The sequence below is a fragment of the Stenella coeruleoalba genome, assembly GCF_951394435.1.
Source record: "Stenella coeruleoalba genome assembly, chromosome: 13".
Taxonomy (NCBI): domain Eukaryota; kingdom Metazoa; phylum Chordata; class Mammalia; order Artiodactyla; family Delphinidae; genus Stenella; species Stenella coeruleoalba.
Genome location: NC_137159.1, coordinates 51,117,078 through 51,137,095, shown reverse-complemented (window position 1 = coordinate 51,137,095; position 20,018 = coordinate 51,117,078). Strand labels below are relative to the sequence as shown.

At 39.2% G+C, this 20,018-nt stretch overlaps 1 protein-coding gene across 2 annotated transcripts in view; it reads right to left on the bottom strand.

Moving 5' to 3' along the window:
• The window catches only part of FBXO11 (F-box protein 11), a gene marked incomplete at its 5' end in the record, with an annotated part of 99,634 nt that extends 85,128 nt beyond the window's left edge, over positions 1 to 14,506 (bottom strand). For both annotated transcript variants that reach the window (XM_079940642.1, XM_079940641.1), the window contains one exon: positions 14,266 to 14,506. In XM_079940642.1, the coding sequence (XP_079796768.1) occupies positions 14,266 to 14,506 (241 nt within the window). The remainder of the gene's footprint in view (positions 1 to 14,265) is intronic.
• Between the last annotated feature and the right edge of the window lie 5,512 nt (positions 14,507 to 20,018).

Here is a 20,018-nt window from a genome sequence, read left to right as displayed (position 1 = left end):
TGAACATTGGGGTGCATGTATCTTTTCCAATTAGAGTTTTCTCTGGATATATGCCCATAAGTGGGATTACTGAATCATATGGCAACTCTATTTTTAGTTTTTTAAGGAACTTCCGTACTGTTTTCCATAGTGGCTGCACCAATTTACATTCCCACCAACAGTGTAGGAAGGTTCCCTTTTCTCCACATCCTCTCCAGCTTTTGTTACTTGTAGACTTTTAAATGATGGCCATTCTGACCGGTGTGAAGTGGTACTTCATTGTAGTTCTGATTTGTATTTCTCTAATAATTAGTGATGTTGAGCACCTTTTCAAGTGCTTGTTGGCCATCTGTATGTCTTCTTTGGAGAAATGCCTATTTAGGTCTTCTCCCCATTTTCTGACTGGCTTGTTTTTTTTTTGTTATTGAGTTTTATGAGCTGTTTGTGTATTTTGGAAATTAAGCCCTGTGGGTCATTTGCAAATATTTTCTCCCAGTCTGTAGGCTGTCTTTTCGTTTTATGGTTTCTTTGGCTGTGCAAAAGCTTCTAAGTTTGATTAGGTCCCATTTATTTATTTTTGCTTTTATTTCTATCACCTTGGGAGACTGACCTAAGAAAACACTGGTACAATTTATGTCAGAGAATGTTTGCCTATGTCCTCTTCTAGGCGTTTTATGGCATCATGCCTTATATTTAAGTCTTTAAGCCATTTTGAGTTTATTTTTGTGCATGATATGAGGGAGTGTTCTAACTTCACTGATGTACATGCAGCTGTCCAGTTTTCCCAACATCACTTTCTGAACAGACTGTCTTTTCTCCATTGTATATTCTTGCCCCCTTTGTTTAAGATTGACTGTAGGTATGTGGATTTATTTCTGGGCTCTCGTTTCTGTTCCACTGATCCATATGTCTGTTTTTGTGCCAATACCACTCTGTTTTGATTACTGTAACTTTGTAGTATTGTCTGATGTCTGGGAGAGTTATGCCTCCAGCTTTGTTCTTTTTCCTCAGGATTGCTTTGGCAATTCTGGGTCCCTTTACAGTTCCCTATAAATTTTAGGATTATTTGTTCTAGTTCTGTGAAAAAGGTCATGGGTAATTTGATAAGGATCACATTAAATCTGTAGACTGCTTTGGGAAGTAGGGCCATTTTAACAAAATTGATTCTTCCAAATGGAGAGTATGAGATATCTTTCCATTTCTTTGAATCATTTTCAATTCCTTTATCAATGTTACATAGTTCTCAGCATAGTTTTTCACCTCCTTGATCAGGTTTATTCCTAATTTTTTTTGATGCAATTTTAAAAGTGACTGTTTTTTTACTTTCCCTGAAAGTTCTTAATTTGCCCTTTAGCTTATTACTCTTTAGAATAACACTTAAGTTTTTCTAATAGACATACCGTTTTTTCAACCATTCCAACATCACTACGACACAACTTCCTGTGTTTACATGCACACACACACTTTAGGATGATTCATTCAACTACAGACCAAATCACTTTCTGCTATAGCTACTTCTGGCTCAACATTTCTAAGCTACTGCTCATTTTTTGGTTATTTCTACAAAGATTAAAGCATGTTTGTTCATTTTTTCTTAACAGACTATTCAAAGTAATTTGATTTCTATTTTTGGTTTTTCAAGTACTCAACCTCATCACATTTAAAACAATTATCAATGAAGTTAATATGCTTGGTCATTTAAATCAGTGATTATGTGAACAAATTTGAGTCCAGGAAAGGAAGGTGAAGGGAAAAAGAAACAACCATTTAGTAAATATCTATTTGCAACTGTCTAGCACTATTTTTACAAGTTGTAGCTTCCATATAATACAACTTAAAGTTCCCCCAACTGTCACAACATCAGTATGACTGCTTCATAAAAGAATAAAGTGTTTTATTTAAACCTGGCTCTGTTGTTCCTGTTCCCTCTTCAGCTACCAAGTCACTACTTCAGAAAAACACTTTAAATATATCTGTAATCAGCTCTTCATAAAACTATGTTGATCACTATCTAGAATCTACATTTTTTAAACCATATTAATAGCCCCTACTTAAAAAAAAAAAAAGCCAAACAGTTCACCTCATTCAATGAAAGTTTTAGTGTATTTTGTAAGAGGAAAATGCTTGTTTTCTCCTGGTTTGGGTTTATAAAGATAATCAGAAGACTAGTCAGGTGAGTGTGAGATAAGTTAATTCCCAATCTAATTACTAAAGTTAACTTCAAAGGCCCCTATTTTTTGAAAGACATTGCCAGGTTCTTATTTATTCCCAAACACATTAGATCCCACAGTCCAAAACTTCTTAGAATATAGTATCTTAGAAGGGGAGGAATGTGGCTTTTTAAAAAACTGATAACGATGAAACAATTTCCCTTAGCAATCCCTGTTTGAACTTAATAAACTGATAGCCATTAATTTCTTCAGAGCTAACACCAGTTTTATGAAAAAAAAAAATAGTCCCCCTGTAAAAAATTATCAAATAGACATGAATCCACACCACCAGGGTACAGAGGAAGTAGCCATCTGTTGTGAACAATAATAAATCTTTTTTCCCCTAACTATGCAGTTCATTTGCACACTTAATTTCCATCTTCCATCATTCAGCCAGGCATGTAATTAAAATATTATTTGTATGTATTTACTACCATAATCTACAGTCAGAAACTTATCCTGGGAAGACAGTATCACTGGCTCAAAGTTCCAAATATCAAATTTTGTTTTTAATTCTGAATTCCTGATCATCAGTTATCCTCATTTCCTATATATGATATTAGCCAATTACTATCCTAAAGTTATAATAAATACAAAACCCCAAAATGTCCATAAATTAATAAGTACTTAAAACACACTTACAGCATTGAAAAATGTAGAGTTTTAAGCTTTTATTCATATCTAAAATGACCCACGTGGGGACTATGTCATCAAACCAAGCAGAATGAGTTCACATCACAATCAGAACTATTAAATTCTTTAAAATAAATACAAACCTCCCTCCTTCCAGATTCCATATACAGTCTTCGAAAAACAAAGAATTATAGAAAGAATTAAAAAAGTCATCTCACCTCCACCATCCTAAGACACTACTGTTAACATTTTACCAAAAAATTTTAGACACTTCACAATATCAAGAGTGCCTATTCCCAGTTTCACTGTGTGTATGTGTGTGTTATCAAAGTATGTCTATGATTGGTATGTAAACTTTACAAACCCTGGACAAGCTCACTACATCCAGATCTCCCAGCTCAGTTTTTCAGCTTTAAAGATTTCAGCTAAGAGGTTCTCAAACCAAGTAATTCAGAAGTAGAGAACAGGTTCCCCATGAGATGTGGCAATAGAGATACTAAGACAGAATCAGAAAAATCTATGAAGGCATCCTGAGAGTTACGACTACTAGGTAATGTGGGATTACAGATGCTATGAAGAACCCGAAAGTGTCGTATTATTTCTGCAGTTGAGCTTAAATTCTAGCAACATAATGTAACTTTAACCTACTCTCAGTTTCTGCATATACGGGCGAAACAATGAATGTAATGAAGAAGGGCAAATACTATGAAAACAAGATGAATGACCCCAACTCTGTGGGTAATTTCCTTCACTAGGCACGTGCTTCTTTCTCAGTTACGTAGAAACGCTATAACTTGGCTTAATGTTTAAGCTGCAACAACTTTCTAAGTGTGGCACAAAGGTAATTCAACCAATGATTAAAGGGTAAAACATAAACCGAAGAGTAGGGAGTCATAACAAAACTTCATCTTAATAGCATTTAACTGAAAACTCTCTAAGAGAGTATGGTCTCAGCAAACAGTCTAAAGATAAGGTTACAAATGAAACTCCAGATACATACACCTACACACACACACACATATTCATTCTTAAAAAAATATGTACCAGAAGACAATGAAAATAATACCAACACGCTTATTTCAAGTCATCTTGATCTCAGATGTTATTTATATTCAGTCTCTAGCTCAACTTTAAGTTCCATCAAAGCAAGAAATATATCTGTATAGTAATACCCAAATTCAGACCTCACTTATTTATACTGGTAACTCAAATGATACAGAAAGAGTTTCAGACCATCTCAAAAGTCAGCTTATTTAAAATCTTCTAATTTAGAAATGAGATTAAGAAACAACTGCAGAAAAAAGAATAAGCCACTTTGAAAAAGCTCAGGCTCCTTATCCCTCCCAAACTTAACAAGCAACATTTACTGACTATGGCTATGGTTAAAAATAATAATTAAAAAAATGTAAAGGAAGGTGACAGTCTTCTCCACACTGCTTGTTGTAGACAAGAAAGAACAACTGTTAGTACTAACACTGGACTGTTAAGTGCTGAAAGAGCAGACATGAAATAATGAAATCTTACTCCTTTGGTATCTGAGGCTACTGTATCATCAGTTTCAAGCAAGTAGTTCTTTAAGAACAGAGCCCATCTGTCAATCTCAGGGAATACTTGTATCACAGGGTATACAAGCTTATAAATCACTAGCACTTCAGCACAATCTTTCACTTCAGGAAGAACTTATCGATGATGCTGGCAGAGGCACTTTTACACCTTCCTATATGAAAGGAACGAAGAGATGTAGACAAGGACTAAAAAAACAACTCTGAGAGCAAAATGTGCCCCAATTTTTCTGTGAAAGTTTTATAATTTATAAATAAGCTGAATGTAAGATAACAAAGGATAATCAATATATGCAGAAAAACAAGAAATAAAATGAAACTGACCAAACAATAGCAAAATATTTTCACAGGAGTTAAAAGGATAAGTTTAAAAAAGTAGTAAGAAACAGGGTTCCAAACAAAAAAGGACAAACAAAATTATGGCAGTAGCAAAAAGAAACAACAGTTTTTGGACTTAAGACTCAGAATTACATATTAAGGTCCACAGTAGTTTTAAAAATCCCTGAATATAAAAAAGATTTCCCCTCTCCTCAAAATAACCCAACCTATGATCTCTGGGGAAAATTAAAGCATATTAAGTTGATGGGTAAACTGCCTAATACCAGACTGTTAAAGGATACATAAGTGGAATTATCAAAAAATTTAAGAAAAACACTAATATTTGAAATAAAATAGTTTCAACAACATAATTATAAGAGGCCATATTCATATCTGTCTTAAAGCTGTTTTATCTTCCATTTCTTGCGAAGTAAATGGAAGTTTTGCCCTTGGAAAAGATAAATATGGCATATGTTGAGGTATAAAACTTAAAGGGAACGTGCATATGTGCTCATGAAGATAAATATAAAATGCTCATAGCAGCACTATTCCTGACAGCCAAATACAGAAACAACTCTATATCCATCAGTTGTAGAATGGATAAATTGCAGTTTATTCATACAATGTAATCTTATTCAGCAACAAGAATGAACTATTGCTACAAGCAACAACATGGATGAAACTGACATACAAATATTAAGCAAAATAAGTCAAACAATCAGGAATACATACTAGATGATTATATTTATTTTTTTTGTATGTTTTTTTTTTTATTATTATTATTTTGCGGTACACGGGCCTCTCACTGTTGTGGCCTCTCCCGTTGCGGAGCACAGGCTCTGGACACGCAGGCCCAGCGGCCATGGCTCACGGGCCCAGCCACTCCGTGGCATGTGGGATCTTCCCAGACCAGAGCACGAACCCGTGTTCCCTGCATCAGCAGGCGGACTCTCAACCACTGTGCCACCAGGGAAGCCCTTATTATTATTTTTTTAAACATCTTTATTGGAGTATAACTGCTTTACAGTGGTGTGTTAGTTTCTGCTTTATAACAAAATGAATCAGCTATACATACACATATATTAGATGATTACATTTAAAGTTCAAAAACAGGTAAAACTAATTCAAGCAGTTAGAAAGATAAGGTTGGGGGTAGTGAGTGGGAAGGCACTGGTGGGGGTGGGGGATACTTCTGGGATGCTGGTAGTTTATTTCTTGATCTAGGTATTACTGATTACACAGATATGTTCACTTTGTGAAAAGTCATCAAGCTGTACATCAGTGATTTGTGTGCACTTGTATACATTCACCAAAACCTTAAGTTGGAAAAAACCAATAGGGTCTTCCCTGGTGGTCCAGTGGTAAAGAATCCGCCATACAATGCAGGGGATGTGGGTTCGATCCCTGGTCAGGGAACTAAGAGCCCACGTGCCCTGGGGCAACTAAGCCTGCGCACCACAACTACTGAGCTTACACGCCTCAACTAGAGAGCCTGCATGCCGAAAACTACAGAGCCCGTGCACCCTGAAGCCCGGGCGCAACAACTAGAGAGAGAAAACCCACATGCCACAACTAGAGAGAGAAGCCCGCGTTCTGCAACTAAAGGTCTCATGTGCCTCAAAGAAGATCCCCCATGCCGCGACTAAGACCCAATGTAGCCAAAAATAAATAAATAAATAAATCTTAAAATAAACTAATAAAAGTTATTTCTACAATTTAAATAACTATATGTAGTTATATATATAGTACACACACATATAGATATATAAAGTTACATATAGACGGTTTCTAATCAAATGACCATTGTTAATGTAAATGACCCATACATACTGTCACTTGTACCTGCTCAAATTCTTTCTCTTTTCTCCAAACCATCAACTCAAAATTACTCTTTTGGGGGGAAGAAAAAGTGAAACTTTAGACAAATTTTAGGTTCAGAAGTAGTCGATTAGGAAAAATAAATATGTAAGGTAAGTGATTCTCACAAAAATCTTCCACTCTCCCCCTCCTCTGATGAGCTCATTTTGCCTCTGAGGGAGCACTCCTACCCAAAAAGTCTTTCTCCAAATTGCTTATTTCTCCTACTTTTACTGAGCTTAAAATATGAAAATTTGACCAAATAATCAGTTTCTTAAAATGTAAATATATTTCAAAGGATTACAAAGATATCAGTCATTCGCACACAACTGTGAATAGCTGTGTCTACGTTTTTAAATTGAGGCATAGTTGATGTACAGTATTATGTAAGTTTCCGGTGTACAACAGTGATTCAAAGTTCTGTGTCTACTTTTAACAAATAACTGTAAATAAGAAATTTCTTCTATATAAAGAAGGAAAATGAGCAATTCCACAATTTCTTTTATAATACAATTGGTTTGCCAAAAATACTAGATTTCAAAATATAGTGTCTTCACCCATCTCCATTTATTTTAAACAAGTCTTGTTTGATCTTCTCTGCCATGATACAAACTTGAGTGACTCCTACTTACCATTGTTGAATTCTACTCACTTCTAATTATCCTTAAAGCCTGTTATTTTTTCTTTTTTCAAAAAAGTAGATCAATTACTAATGACATATATATACACACCAACCCTCAAAACTATAGCAGGTGACTATGCCTTTCCTTTTCCCCACTCCCTTCCTCCTAAGCGTTAGGAGTCTCATAAAGCCATGTGTTCTTACGCATACATATGTATATATGTATACGCATATATACACACATTATATATATATTTATATACTATGGATGCAAGATACAAAATCAATACTTGAGTGCAAAAAGAATTCTCATATCTAAATCCAAGTAGAGTCAGCAAACCAGTAAAGGCTAAACTCATGCAAGTCAGTTATCAACACATGGTACTAAAGAAACCAATGCCAAAGGGTGAATCCACATAGTAGCCAGTTAATTCCACACAAACTTGCAGCAATCAAAGATTCTGACACAACCCAACTCAACCATATGAGTGCTGAGTGTACACTACGGGAAAACTGTGAAACTAAGATTATCACTGTTACCAGAAAAATAATTTTAAAGCACAGTTTCTTACTCCATTTCTATCAGTAGAAATATTTCTAAGCTTTGAGAAAAGAGAAAAGTAGGCTCTCTTCACAAAAAAGATGAATGGCACCTCATCTCTAATGATATGTGAAAGTATACATTAATGTTTTTTGGATTTTTTTGGGGTTTTTTTGGCCACACCACACAGTATGCGGAACTTCCCGGACCAGGGATCGAACCCGTGCCCCCTGCCCTGGAAGCACAGAGTCTTAACCACTGGACCACCAGGGAAGTCCCATTAATGCTTTTTAAGGTTTAGCCACCAGTTGAGGGAATGTTTTCTCCTTTTTTGAACACAGTCATACAATTTTCCATCTGTTAGAAGGGGAGAAAACTTGACAACTAGATTTTTAAAAATTGGGAGAATAAACAACTAACTTAAATGATTTGCATTTGCTTTTAACTACGCTATCTTATTTGGGGTGTTTTAAAATAAAAAAATACACAGCGCATTCATTTTCAAAGTAAAGTAAATATTTTCAATATTTGCCTTCAATTACAATAAATTATGTAAAGGAAGTCACTTAGTTTCATTTTTCTATTTTCTAAGGATTAAGTTTAAGCACATTTTTTGTGTTAACCAAACTTATATAAAAACCCAAAGCTATGCATGTAAAGACACCAAGCTATGGTAAGAAAAGGATATTTAGTCTACAAACCTGTCAAAATTCATACTGAAGTCTAATTTAACTCACATTTTTTTCCTTCCTGAAACAGTCCAGTCTATAACTATGAACTAAAAAATGACTTAACACCCTTTATTCATAACTTATGAGTAATTCAAGGGAAATCTACCCTTCTTTGCACAATGAGTGCTTAGTGATCTCATCAACAAACTGGAAAAACATGTGAGCCAATCAGTGCAATCTCATCTGGAGACAAATCTACATGAGGTAAAATTATGATCAGAAAGCTACTCAGAAAACATGAAACCAAATGATTTAACAATCATTGGCATCGGACTACTGTATCTGCCTCCGACAGAAAAGATGGGATAAGACAGGGGACTGATGTGCTGCAAGGGCTAGGTTATTCCTTTCTGTAAAAGTGATGGAGATATTCTGCCAAATGTATTTCAGTATCTTCCCCTGTTTATGGAAAGACCAGGTGATATAAATCAATTTCGAAATTCTTCTCTGCTACTTACCAAGCGTATTCACTGCTACGTTAACAGCCATCGTAGAGAATTGCTAAGAGGGACAGTATATAAGAAAAGTGTCTGGCACAGACTCTAGTATGTAAGAAGAAACAGAGACACTGTTTATTATTATTCCAAATACCCATTTCTTCCATTTTCTTATTCTTTTTTCAAAGAATATTTCAATTCATTAGATATAAGATTAGTGATTTATAATTGCAAATCAGTTTCTCTGAGATTATACCACATCACCCAGACTGCATTTTGGGATATGACGGAAACTCTTTAGCGACTCATACGCATTTTATCTCTTAGGTTTAGTTTTATAAATGGCTGCTTCAATTCCTTACTATTATTTTTAATATTTAAAAGAGCTGCCATTTATTGAGCATCTACCATATGCTAGGTACTTTACTATCTCTTATCTTTACAATTACTGCTAAGACAAGTGTTACTGTCCCTATTTTAAAGATAATAAAGCAAGGCTCAGAGAGGTTACATTGTTTGCCCCATGTCAAATAGCTCACTACTGGTATAGCTAGGATTAGAACCCACATCTAGCTAGCTCTAACTCTGAGCTCTAGCCATCATACTACCCGCAACTGTCTCATCCCTTATATTTTGCTTCTTTATAATTTTATTTTCAGAGGATAACAACTGCCACTTGGGGGTACCTTGCTTACAACCTCACATATTAAACAGAGTTCTCTGGAAGACAAGAATGTAATTTAAATGACTGATAAATTTGAGAAATGGAAGGTCTAAAACAGAGTACCCTTCAGAGACCAATGGGACAAGATAGATACAAAATAAGGGTAACTTGTTAGGAATAAAAGAGGGAACAATAAGAGACCTCAAGTTGAAATAACTCATTACTATAGACTGTTTATTTTCAAAATTAAAACAAATAGAAGAAAAAGACTGATAAAATACTCACTAGCCTTGAATTCTGCCAAACTTAAGTTCAAGGGTCCTCACTAACTGGGTCTTTGTTGCCTTACCCGGTAGGTCTCCAAGCTGGTTGGCCTTTCCTCAGGTTTGCCAGAATTTCCAGTAATGAAAGAGACAAACAGTATAGGGACAACCCTTAGGCCTTATCAGCAGAACTCTAACAACAGTATTGTCACTATCCCATTTCTATTCCTCAAATAATTTCTAAGTGTTGAGAAACAGGCCACACACACACATGCACACACACATACAGACACAGTTGAGTGGCATCTCTCGTCTAAGGCCATGTAAATATTTTGAAGGTTTAGCCACAAGATGGGAGAGCAGTGACCCACAGTACATAATTCCTAAAAGAGGAAAAATCAGGTTCCTTGTCCAGAACTCTTCTATCTATAAAGGTTGCAGAAGTTCCTCATTCTGTATGCAGTAGGAAGAACCCGAAGGTAAAATAATGGGCTAAAACCCCACAGAAAAGTATAATTAGCACGCATGAATAGAACACTAAGGAGTTTCCTGACTGTTGCATATAATAAATATGTAGCTACATCAGAAATATTTTATGTAATACTATACATACTGAACTACTTCAAAAGTTCACTTAAAAAAAATAAAAAAGACTATAATTCCAGGATAACAGGTGAGATTTTAATCCCACAAATATGGGATTAAAGAGACTGATTACATTTTTACTCTATATAATTATTTCAGACTAGAAGTTAATAGCAAAATCCATTAATATATTGTATTCATTGCATTTCTTGAACTATAAATGATCACAGTTAAAATTTCAGCACTTCAATCTTATGAATTTCCCAATAACTAGAAAATTACACTTATTTTCCAAAACTTCCATATCAAGATTTTCAGAAGTCAAATTCCATCTTTTATGAAAACATAATAAATGAGAAATTAATAGCAGACATAATAATCAATCAATAGACTGATGCCAGGTAGGAGAATTTGGTAGCTGAAGGCAGGTTTAGGAAAGGGACTTTTGAATTTTAAATCACGTGCATTTAATACCTATTCAAAGTAATCAATTTTAACAACTAGAAACTGAAAATGCTCAGAATACATAGCACTTCTGCAGACTTGTAAGCTTTCCTCATACATACTTCTAAAAAAAGACTACCAAATAGATTTCAAGATAAATTCAGCAGAACAAGTTACAAAAACTAAATCCTTTTAGGATTTTAAAAGAAAACGAATATATAAAATCCAACCCCACACTACTTTCAGTTTCACTGAATCTGCAATATATTATCAAAGGGTCCCTATGTGGAACACAAATTATTTTCTACCAGCTTAAAGTGGTATGTGAAATCCTAAACTCAGGATTTTAAATTAACAGCCTAAAAATGCTCATGATTTGTATTCCTTCTTTAGACAGTGGACCATTTCGGGTAAAATGAATGAAGAAAGCATTCCATGAAACACGGAGGCTGATTATTTCTCAATGTGGGGTGTAAGAAAATCTCCCCCAAGCAAGGCTTTGAAAAGTCCTCATAAGATTTCGCTCCATAAGGCTGTTTCTTTCTTCTTTAAACATTGGCCATTTACAAACATTCAAATACAAAGGAGGTGTCAAGGAAGTTTTTAGACTAATTAACATGAGGGCAAAGAAGCAACTAAAAACCAGTTCTGACAGAATTTTTGCTTGAAAAAATACACTATCCTATAACTTTTATTACTATAAAAGCCTTAAGTCCACCCTTTACATGAAATAAGTGATTCTTTTATATAGATTGAAATAACTTAAGTTGCCTTGAAACAGTCTCACTTCAATTCCCTACTTGGAAAGCTGTCTGATGCACTATTATGTAACTCTATCTAAGACTCTAATGCAAGAGTTACATATCCATTAAAAGTTAGTAAAAAGTAAAACATGCACACGCACAACATTAGCTGTAGTTCCTTCATTACCTTGTCAAAATTATGAAACCCAGCATATTTTCAAACAAACAAAAAACCTTTCCTATTTAAACCAGAAATAGTGACACTTTGCATACTCCATAAAACTGTTAAAATGAAAAGCATTCTTCTTGGCTACTAGCTTCTGATCATTATGAGAACTGTACATTTAAAATATAATCAAAACGCCAATTTTCAAAGAATGACATATGTTTTACATAAAACTAGCAAAATCTTTTTTATTTTAGTCTTTTAATTCATCTTAATGTTTCATTCATTTTGAGGCCATTTATTTGCCCTCCAAAAGACCCACAGCATTTTCCCTGAAGGCTAATCAGCAAGTTCTTTCCCCCTCTGTGCCAACATAGAATCTCCAGAACAGTTCCTACCAGCAGCAGCAAAGTAACAACCCTACAGTGAATATGATTTACCATTTGGTTGGGCACATACTGAAATTCTGATTCATGAACATCTTAGTCAGTTTATGGATATCAAAGAAAAGAAAAATGACACTCCAGCATGTGACTGCCAACTACCAAGTCACTTTACTTCAAAAGGAAATAGACTTTAGAAGCTAATAATTTCAAACAAATGAAGAAAAGTGACCAAGATATAAGGACCTCAACTAAGTTTGAAAATACACACAAATCGTGAAAAGGAGATTCAGAATTAACATTTAAAACTACACAATGAGACTAAGTTTGGCTGAAAGGATCTGATCCACTGTTAACGTAAATTAACAAATCAGTACATCTTGGAAAAGCTTACTTCTAGCAATAGAATCCGTATTATGATTTCAATCCAGTGTCACTGTTTTCTCAAAAAATAGTCAACTCTATTACATATAGTACCAATTCTGGAAGGAGACTTGAATATTATTTGAATGGAACACAGGAGAACCCTGATATGCAAATGTAAAGGGAAATGTTGAAACTACAAATATTTTTAATTTACAAAAAAATTATAAATGTATCCAAGAATCATTAAAACACATTACCAATAATGTTGCACAAGACCTCTAACTGGCTTGAAACATCACATTCTTTCAAGCAACATATAGAAAACTGCTTTCACAAGGACTATCTGTAGCAGTGACTAGTGAAAACCCTTTAAACTATTTTTTCAGATTATCATCTCCCTCTTTCATTTGTTAAGTATTTTAATCAAGAACAATAAAACAATTTTTAAGGAAAGAATGTATAATTTTAAAAAAGCATTTAATCTTAATTCCCTTAATCAAAGGAGGTGTGACAACCAACGCACATAAAATTAACCTTAATCCGCCAACGAAAACACGCAAAATGTCTCCTAACAATTCTCCTCCTTAAAACAACCGTATACATAAATACGGTACTGACCTCCACCCCCACTGAGAGCAGCTAATAAAGAGAATAGTTGCATTTGGAGACCAAGGTGCAACACCCCACCTCCTGAACCTCCCCAAATAACCACATCTTCAAAGTAGAACTGAACATTATTTTTGCTAAAGCAAGAATCCAACCCTCCGGAGCCTCAGCCCTTAGACAATGGTGGTTACCAGACAGAGCTGCACAGTTGAGTCCAAATGACACATTTCACTAGGCCTTGGACACAACACACACACACACACACACACACACACACACATACACACACACTCTCTCTCCCGAGGGGCCAGTTCTAAGGAAGGGGCGTTCAAATCCCACTGGGAGATGGAGGAGTAACACAGTGGCCTGGGGGTACGCCGGGGCGGGGGTACAGGCGAGAGGGGTGTAGATAGAGCGGAAGGGTAACTGCACTGCACACGAGGGAGGGGGCTGGAAATGGCCGATGGATTCTACATTTACTTAAAGGTCTTGCTTTAACGGGTCCTTCCCCGGGGTTCTGTAACTAAAGCCAAACTGCGCAGCAAACATCGTGGGGTTGGGAGAAGAGAAGCTGCTCCCCCTACCCCGTGACTTAGGGAGGGGGGCGGGGGGAAACAAGTTCCCCGGCCAACACCACCGACCACTCCGAGTCCCCCTCTCCCCTCCTCCACAGGAAGGGGGAGGCTAACAGAGAAAAGGGGGAAAAACAAGTTCCCCAGCCAGCCCCAACCACCCGATCACTCCCAGCCGCTCCCCCCACCTCCTATTAGAAACGGGAGACCAAACCGTGGAAGACTGCCGAGAAGGGGGAAATCCCACCCTTCGCTCTTCCCCCACCCACCAACAGACTCCTGCGGGGTCCGTGAGCGAGCCGAGAAGCCAGAAGGATGGGTGGGGGGAGAGGGTGCCAAGCCCCCGAAACCAAACAAAGCGCGGCCTGAGCTAGAGCCCGGGCGAGTCGGGAAGCCGCGGCTTTTCCTGCCGGCCGGGGCCCAAGCCGAGCTGACACTGCGGCACCGGGGGACCCGCCTCCGCTCAACCTCCGTCTCCCACCCCCGGGCGCACAGGCCGCCCCCGCCCCGGCTTCCCTTCCCGCGGGTCCCGGTCAGCCGGGCGTCCGACCCGGCGGGCGGCGGGGAGGGAGCGCGGCCTTACCCCGCTCGCCGGCGTTGTTCCGCTCCTGGGGCAGCGGCGGAGGCGGCGGTGGCGGCGGCGGAGGCTGCTGCTGCTGCTGCTGTTGCTGCGGCGGCGGCGGAGGCTGCTGCTGCGGCGGCTGCTGCTGGGGCGGCTGCGGCGGCGGCTGCTGCGGGGGTTGCTGCTGCTGCTGCTGTTGCTGCACCGGGCGCGGCCGCGACACTCGCCTGGGTCTCCGGTTGGCGGCTCGGACGGAGTTCATTTGCCGGGCTGAGGTGGCGGCGTCGGCGGAGGGACACACACACGCACACGCACCGCGAGCTCCGGGGCAGGAGAAGGGGGTGGGGAGAGGGGGGAGGAAGGAAAAGGGGTGAGAGGAAGGGGAGATGGTAAGGGCGGAGGAGCGAGCGAGACCCCGAGTCAAGAGAAAGGCCCGCGGAGACAGACAGAGACCGAGCGAGGCCCGGCGGGCGGGCCTGACGCACGGGGAAGGCCGAGGCCGCCGGGCGGGGCGGCGGCGAGGGACGGAGACAGAAAGACGGGCAGAGCGAGAGAAAGAAAGAAAGGGCGTCCGCCCGCCTGGGGATCCCGAGGCGAAGCGCGGCGTCGGCGGCTGAGGAGACAGACCCCGGTCCCGCCGACTCCCGAGCGGCGTCTCCGGCGGCGGGGGGAGTGGGCGGGCGGGTGAGGAAGGGAGAAGGAGGAGAAGAGAGGGAGAGAAGGGAGGGAGGGAGCAGGGGGCGCCCGGCTCTTTTTTTTTTTTTCCTCTTCCTCCCCCCCACACCCCCTGAAAGAGATTTCTGAGAGGAATTTTTTCTCTCTTTCTTCGGCCTCTTCTCTCTCCTCCCCCCCTTCTCTCCTCGGCGAAGGGGAAATGAGTGTGAAGGGAGGAGATAGGGGGAAAAAGAGGCGTCGTCGTAACTCCTCCTTAAAGGAGCCTTTCCTTCTCCTCCTCAGCCCCGTCGCCGCTGCTTCTGCTGCTGCTCCGTGGCAGGAGGAGCCATTGACACCGCCGGAGCCGCCACTCGCCCAGTCGGTCCCTCCCCGCCGCGGGGCTGGCTAGGGGCGCGGGGGAGGGCCGCGGGGCGTCGGGGGAGGGGCGAATGGGCGGGGAAGTCGAGGGGCGGGGATTCCGGCAAAGCAGCCAATGGAAGGCGCTTATACAACCTTCGGGCCAATGGGGCCTCTGCTCTTATCGCCAAGTCCCTTCCTTCAACGCCCTGTTTCCTCTCTCGGGTTTCCTCCCTCCCCAGCCAAGGAGGGGGGAAGGAGGAGAGGGGGAGTGTGGTGGGGCGGGTGATAATGGGGAGGTATCAGGGCATATAATAGAGCGGGGGTTGGGTGAAGAGAGCGCTAGTGCGTAGCGACGATTCTGGGAGAGGAGGTGCTCGGAGGAAAGGGCGGGGGCTGCTGATGTAATGGGGAGAAGTGATTAATCCTTCGGTTCGCCGTTTCAACCTCGGCACCCCCCGCCCCCCGCTCGATTTTTTAAAGCGGAAAAAAGTAGAGCGAGGTAGCCAATCTTTGTAACTTGGCTTTTTTGTGGTAGGTAGGTCCAAAGTCTGAGCTGTAGGGAGCGCTAGAGATTCTGTGCCCTTTAGTCAAGCTGAGGGTATTTGCAAACCTTGGAGATCCACTTTACCGAGCTTGGAGCTTGGTAACCGAAGTTTGGAGTCGGTTCCTAATCGTAGTCTAAGAGGAGTCACCTAAATCTTGAAAACGTTTTGGTCAATAGGCAATAGACCTTTGGTCAATTTACTTTGGAGACGTGGTCTGTATAATGTTTGGGGAAATAATATGTGAGAAAAGGAGAGAAGTAAATGTGTTGAGGTTGTGTTTAGTTTTCTTTTTTCTTTTTTTTTTTAGATCTCACAAACTCAGAAAAAGAAGAAACCCCAAGGGGAATTACCTTTTGTATCTGTATCTGGTCCCCTCAGCATAATCTCTCCCCAAGGAAAACGTGTTTTTATTCCCTAGCTGCTGTTGAGATGACTGAAAAAGTATCCTTTCTTAATTCTCTCCGCTCTCTTTTGTTTATCACTTTATGGAAATGATAAAACCGGCAGTTTAATGATTCTCTGATTTTCGACCTTTGGGTGATTTCTTTCTCGTTTGAGTTTGATCAGTTGCTGTCTTAGGTTTGAGATGGATGGCTAAGTGGTTACAAAGTACAATAAGGGAAGTAAGGGTGAGGGGGGAAAGTGTGTATTTTGGGAGTGGGGAGAGGGGCAGGGAGAGCCAGTATTATTGTGTAGGGTATTTGAGTTCCGGGTTTGATATGTGCCTCTAGGCAAAATACTTTACCTTTCTAGGTATCAGGGTCCCCTCACCTTTTAATAAGAATTTACTTTGGATTACGCAATCCTGTTTTCAATTTTTTTAATTCTGTAATTTTGAGATGAGCTCTCTTTGGTCCTGAAAATGGAGAAACTTAGATCTAAGTTTCCTTCTCAAGAAAAAGTTTGAGGAGGGAGACTTAGAAAACAACTGAAGAACTGCAGATTTTTATGGTTGTTAGCAAGGTGCAAATGGGTAAAATTTAGATTTGTTTCAAATAACTGTAGGGGAGGAAAGGAAAATTACATGCTATCATACATATTATAAGTGGATCCATAATTCTGATTTTTTCTAAAAATTTACTTTTTTTCCAGAAAGAATTTAGTAGTTCCTTATGTGTATCCATTGCTATGTAAGGTGCTATGGGAGATAGCAAAAAGTAAAATAAAATGCAAAATTTGGGGCTTGTTTGTATTTTGGTATGGCAGAGTTGATTTAGTTAATTCAGATGAAAGAAAGAAATGTACAAATGTATGTACAAAGAAAACATAGCTTATTTTCTGTAATTTTTATCCGTCTTGAGTCCCCACATTATCTGTTTTCTTTTATAGGTAGATGCTGAATCTTACAGATTTTATTTCCCCACCTCCCTCCCATTCCAAGATATATATGGGAGTCGAGGGATGCTGTATAAGGTATACATAGATGGAGTGTCTTTCACGTCTTCGGCATCCTAGATTTCTAAGTTTATTATGACAGTTCTCAGGCATGTGGCAGTAGGATGCCTTATTTTAACAAAACCAGTATATTATGATAATTTTCTGATAGGTGGAAGTAAAGTGTCAGGATAAAGGGAGTGCCTTTTTCTAATTCACACAGTAACTAGTGGGCTGGTAGAAGCCTGAGCGATGGGAAAGCTGACATGACCTCAGGGAAAGGCCCTGGGCCATGCATGCCAGTCCTTGTGTTTTCCTTTGGTATGGAGTGTCTGGTATACTCTGAAAGCAGAACTGTTAGCCTCAGAGATAAAACTGCTCATTTTGTCCTTTTGAGAAGTTGTGCTGCTTTCTTTACTGAAGTCCACACTGCCTTATACACTGCAACCTCTGTACTGACCCCAGGCCTCTGCAGGTCCATTGATCCTCATGATGGTATTCCATCTTCTCACTGAGACATATGGGAACTTCTGGATTCCCAGAATATCCCACGTAGGCCTTGATGAGCCAGGAGCTTTGCTTCAGGCTCATCTGTTGAGCCACCTCCCTCCACCAATGTTGCATTATTCTCCCTATGTCATGTTGAACATCCCATAAGCTGAAAGCAGAGTTCCTGGAAGACTCAGCCTCTCACAGGCATGCCCAGAGAAGCAAACCACTATCCCCATTTTTCTTGAATTACCCTATGTCTATAATATGTGAATACTTCAACTATATACCTCCAATTCTAGTTTTCATGCTGAGAAGGGACAGGAAGTAAGCACACCGGATCTGATTACCTTTTTCTGTCCTTTTTTCCATCATTTTTTAGGGCTGCAAGAGATGGATTTTTCTAACCCAACATTGTAAATCAACTATATTTCAATAAAAACGTTTTAAAAAAGAGGTGGATTTTTATTCTTCTTGTATGACAAGAGCTTTCCTTATGTACCATATCCTCTTCATTCTTGTGATGGCATCTGCTCTGCTCCCTTTTTCAGAGCCGTGATAGCTGATGGAGTGCAACAGAGAAGGTAGTTTAACAATAGTGGAGTATCTATTGGGAGATATTAAATATCCTATCCCCATATCACTGGTTCCTACATATTTTTAGTTTATCTTACAGGATTAAATGTTAGAGACTTCTTTGTGAAGAAGTGTTCAAAACCATCTTAAAATTGTGGAACTTGTTAGAACGGGCCTTGGAGATCATTTAATTCTCATTTTTGTATTTGATAGATTGGGAAACAAATTCAAAGAAATGAGGTGACAGAACCAAATCCCATAACTACTTGGTGGCAAAGTTAATATCTGCACTAGACTTAGTGCCCTTTCCATTCACAGATATTATAGACTCTTAATTCTTCCAGTGAAAGCCTAAAATATTCCGGATGGTTTTAGCCATCGCCAGGTCCACCTGTGTTAGCAGATAATCCTGTCAGTCAGCTGCCACAGAAGTTATGTGTGAGAGAGAAAAAGGGGATTTTTATTTGGGGTAGGAGGCTTCCAGAATGATTTCAATATACACTTAGCATAATTTCAGAGGACTAAACTCCCTCAGGGTTTGCTCTCTCTTCAAGAATATTTGTGTTTGTTTTTTCTCAACTAATTACTGGTGCCTAACAGGTTAGTGTACTTAAAATTATTTGTTTATAAAACCTATCACAATAGGAGTGTGGAAAAAATAAGCCCTTTCATCATTTTAATACCTGGCAGGTGATATTTACTGTGATTTTTAAATGATAATTTTTACCATTTCAAAGATTCAGCTTCCCCTTTCTCTATCATTCCGTCATCTAGTCCTAAGCCATCAGCACTCAGTTACATAAGACACCTGAAAACTGCTCACTCCTTTTATGTCATTTAGGAAATTAGTCTGATCTGAATACCGTTTTCCTGGAGGAATAACCAGCTGTTTAAAATATCCTTGTTAGAGTATGAATGACTTATCTCACTAAGCTGCAAAAATTCATTCTTTAGTACATGCTCAGATAATATTTTATCAGGAAGTGAAAATTAACTTGGAACTAAGGATTTAAATGTAATGTATATGTGGGAAAACCTGGTAAGCATGCAATCAAATGATCCTCATTATAGAGGTTATCTTTAAAAAAAATTATAGAATCTAACTTTAATACCTTTCCCTGTGGAATAATAGAGACGTAGCCCTATTAAAAGAAATTAATTATGTTCAAGATTTAGGATGGGCTGTGATAGACTGTTGTAAATCTTTATTTTTGCTTTTTAAAAGGAGAATCCAATTTCGAAGCATTGAGAGATGACTAGGCCAAACAATAAAAGGGTGTTATATTATGAAAGGACTGGTAAGTGACTGAAGGGTGGGCAGATATGAGTGAAAGACCGTGACGGGGCTCTGCCACTTACTGGCTGTGTGATCTTGGGCAAATTACTTAACCTCTCTGTGCTTCAGTTTCTACATCTGTAAAATGGGTGTGATAATAGTCCTCATTTCATGGAATTGTGAGGATTATAAGATGCTTAGAACAGTGCTTGGTGTGTAGTAGGAGCTCAGTAAACTATTAGCTGTTACTGTCATTGCTGTTGGTATTGATGTTATTTCAGGCCCTACTTGATGATTTTCAAGATTACACAGACGTTATATGTAGGGAAGTAGGTATGGCTCTTGTTATAAGAAAGTATGTCTAGAAAATGAATGATATTAGAAAAATATTTTAAAGGTACAGGGAAGACAACACCAAAAAGAAAGAGTCAGGCAGAGCAACAATAGGTAGAGATCAGGCATGGGCGGAAACTGATGGGAGAAGACCTATGCAGGATTGT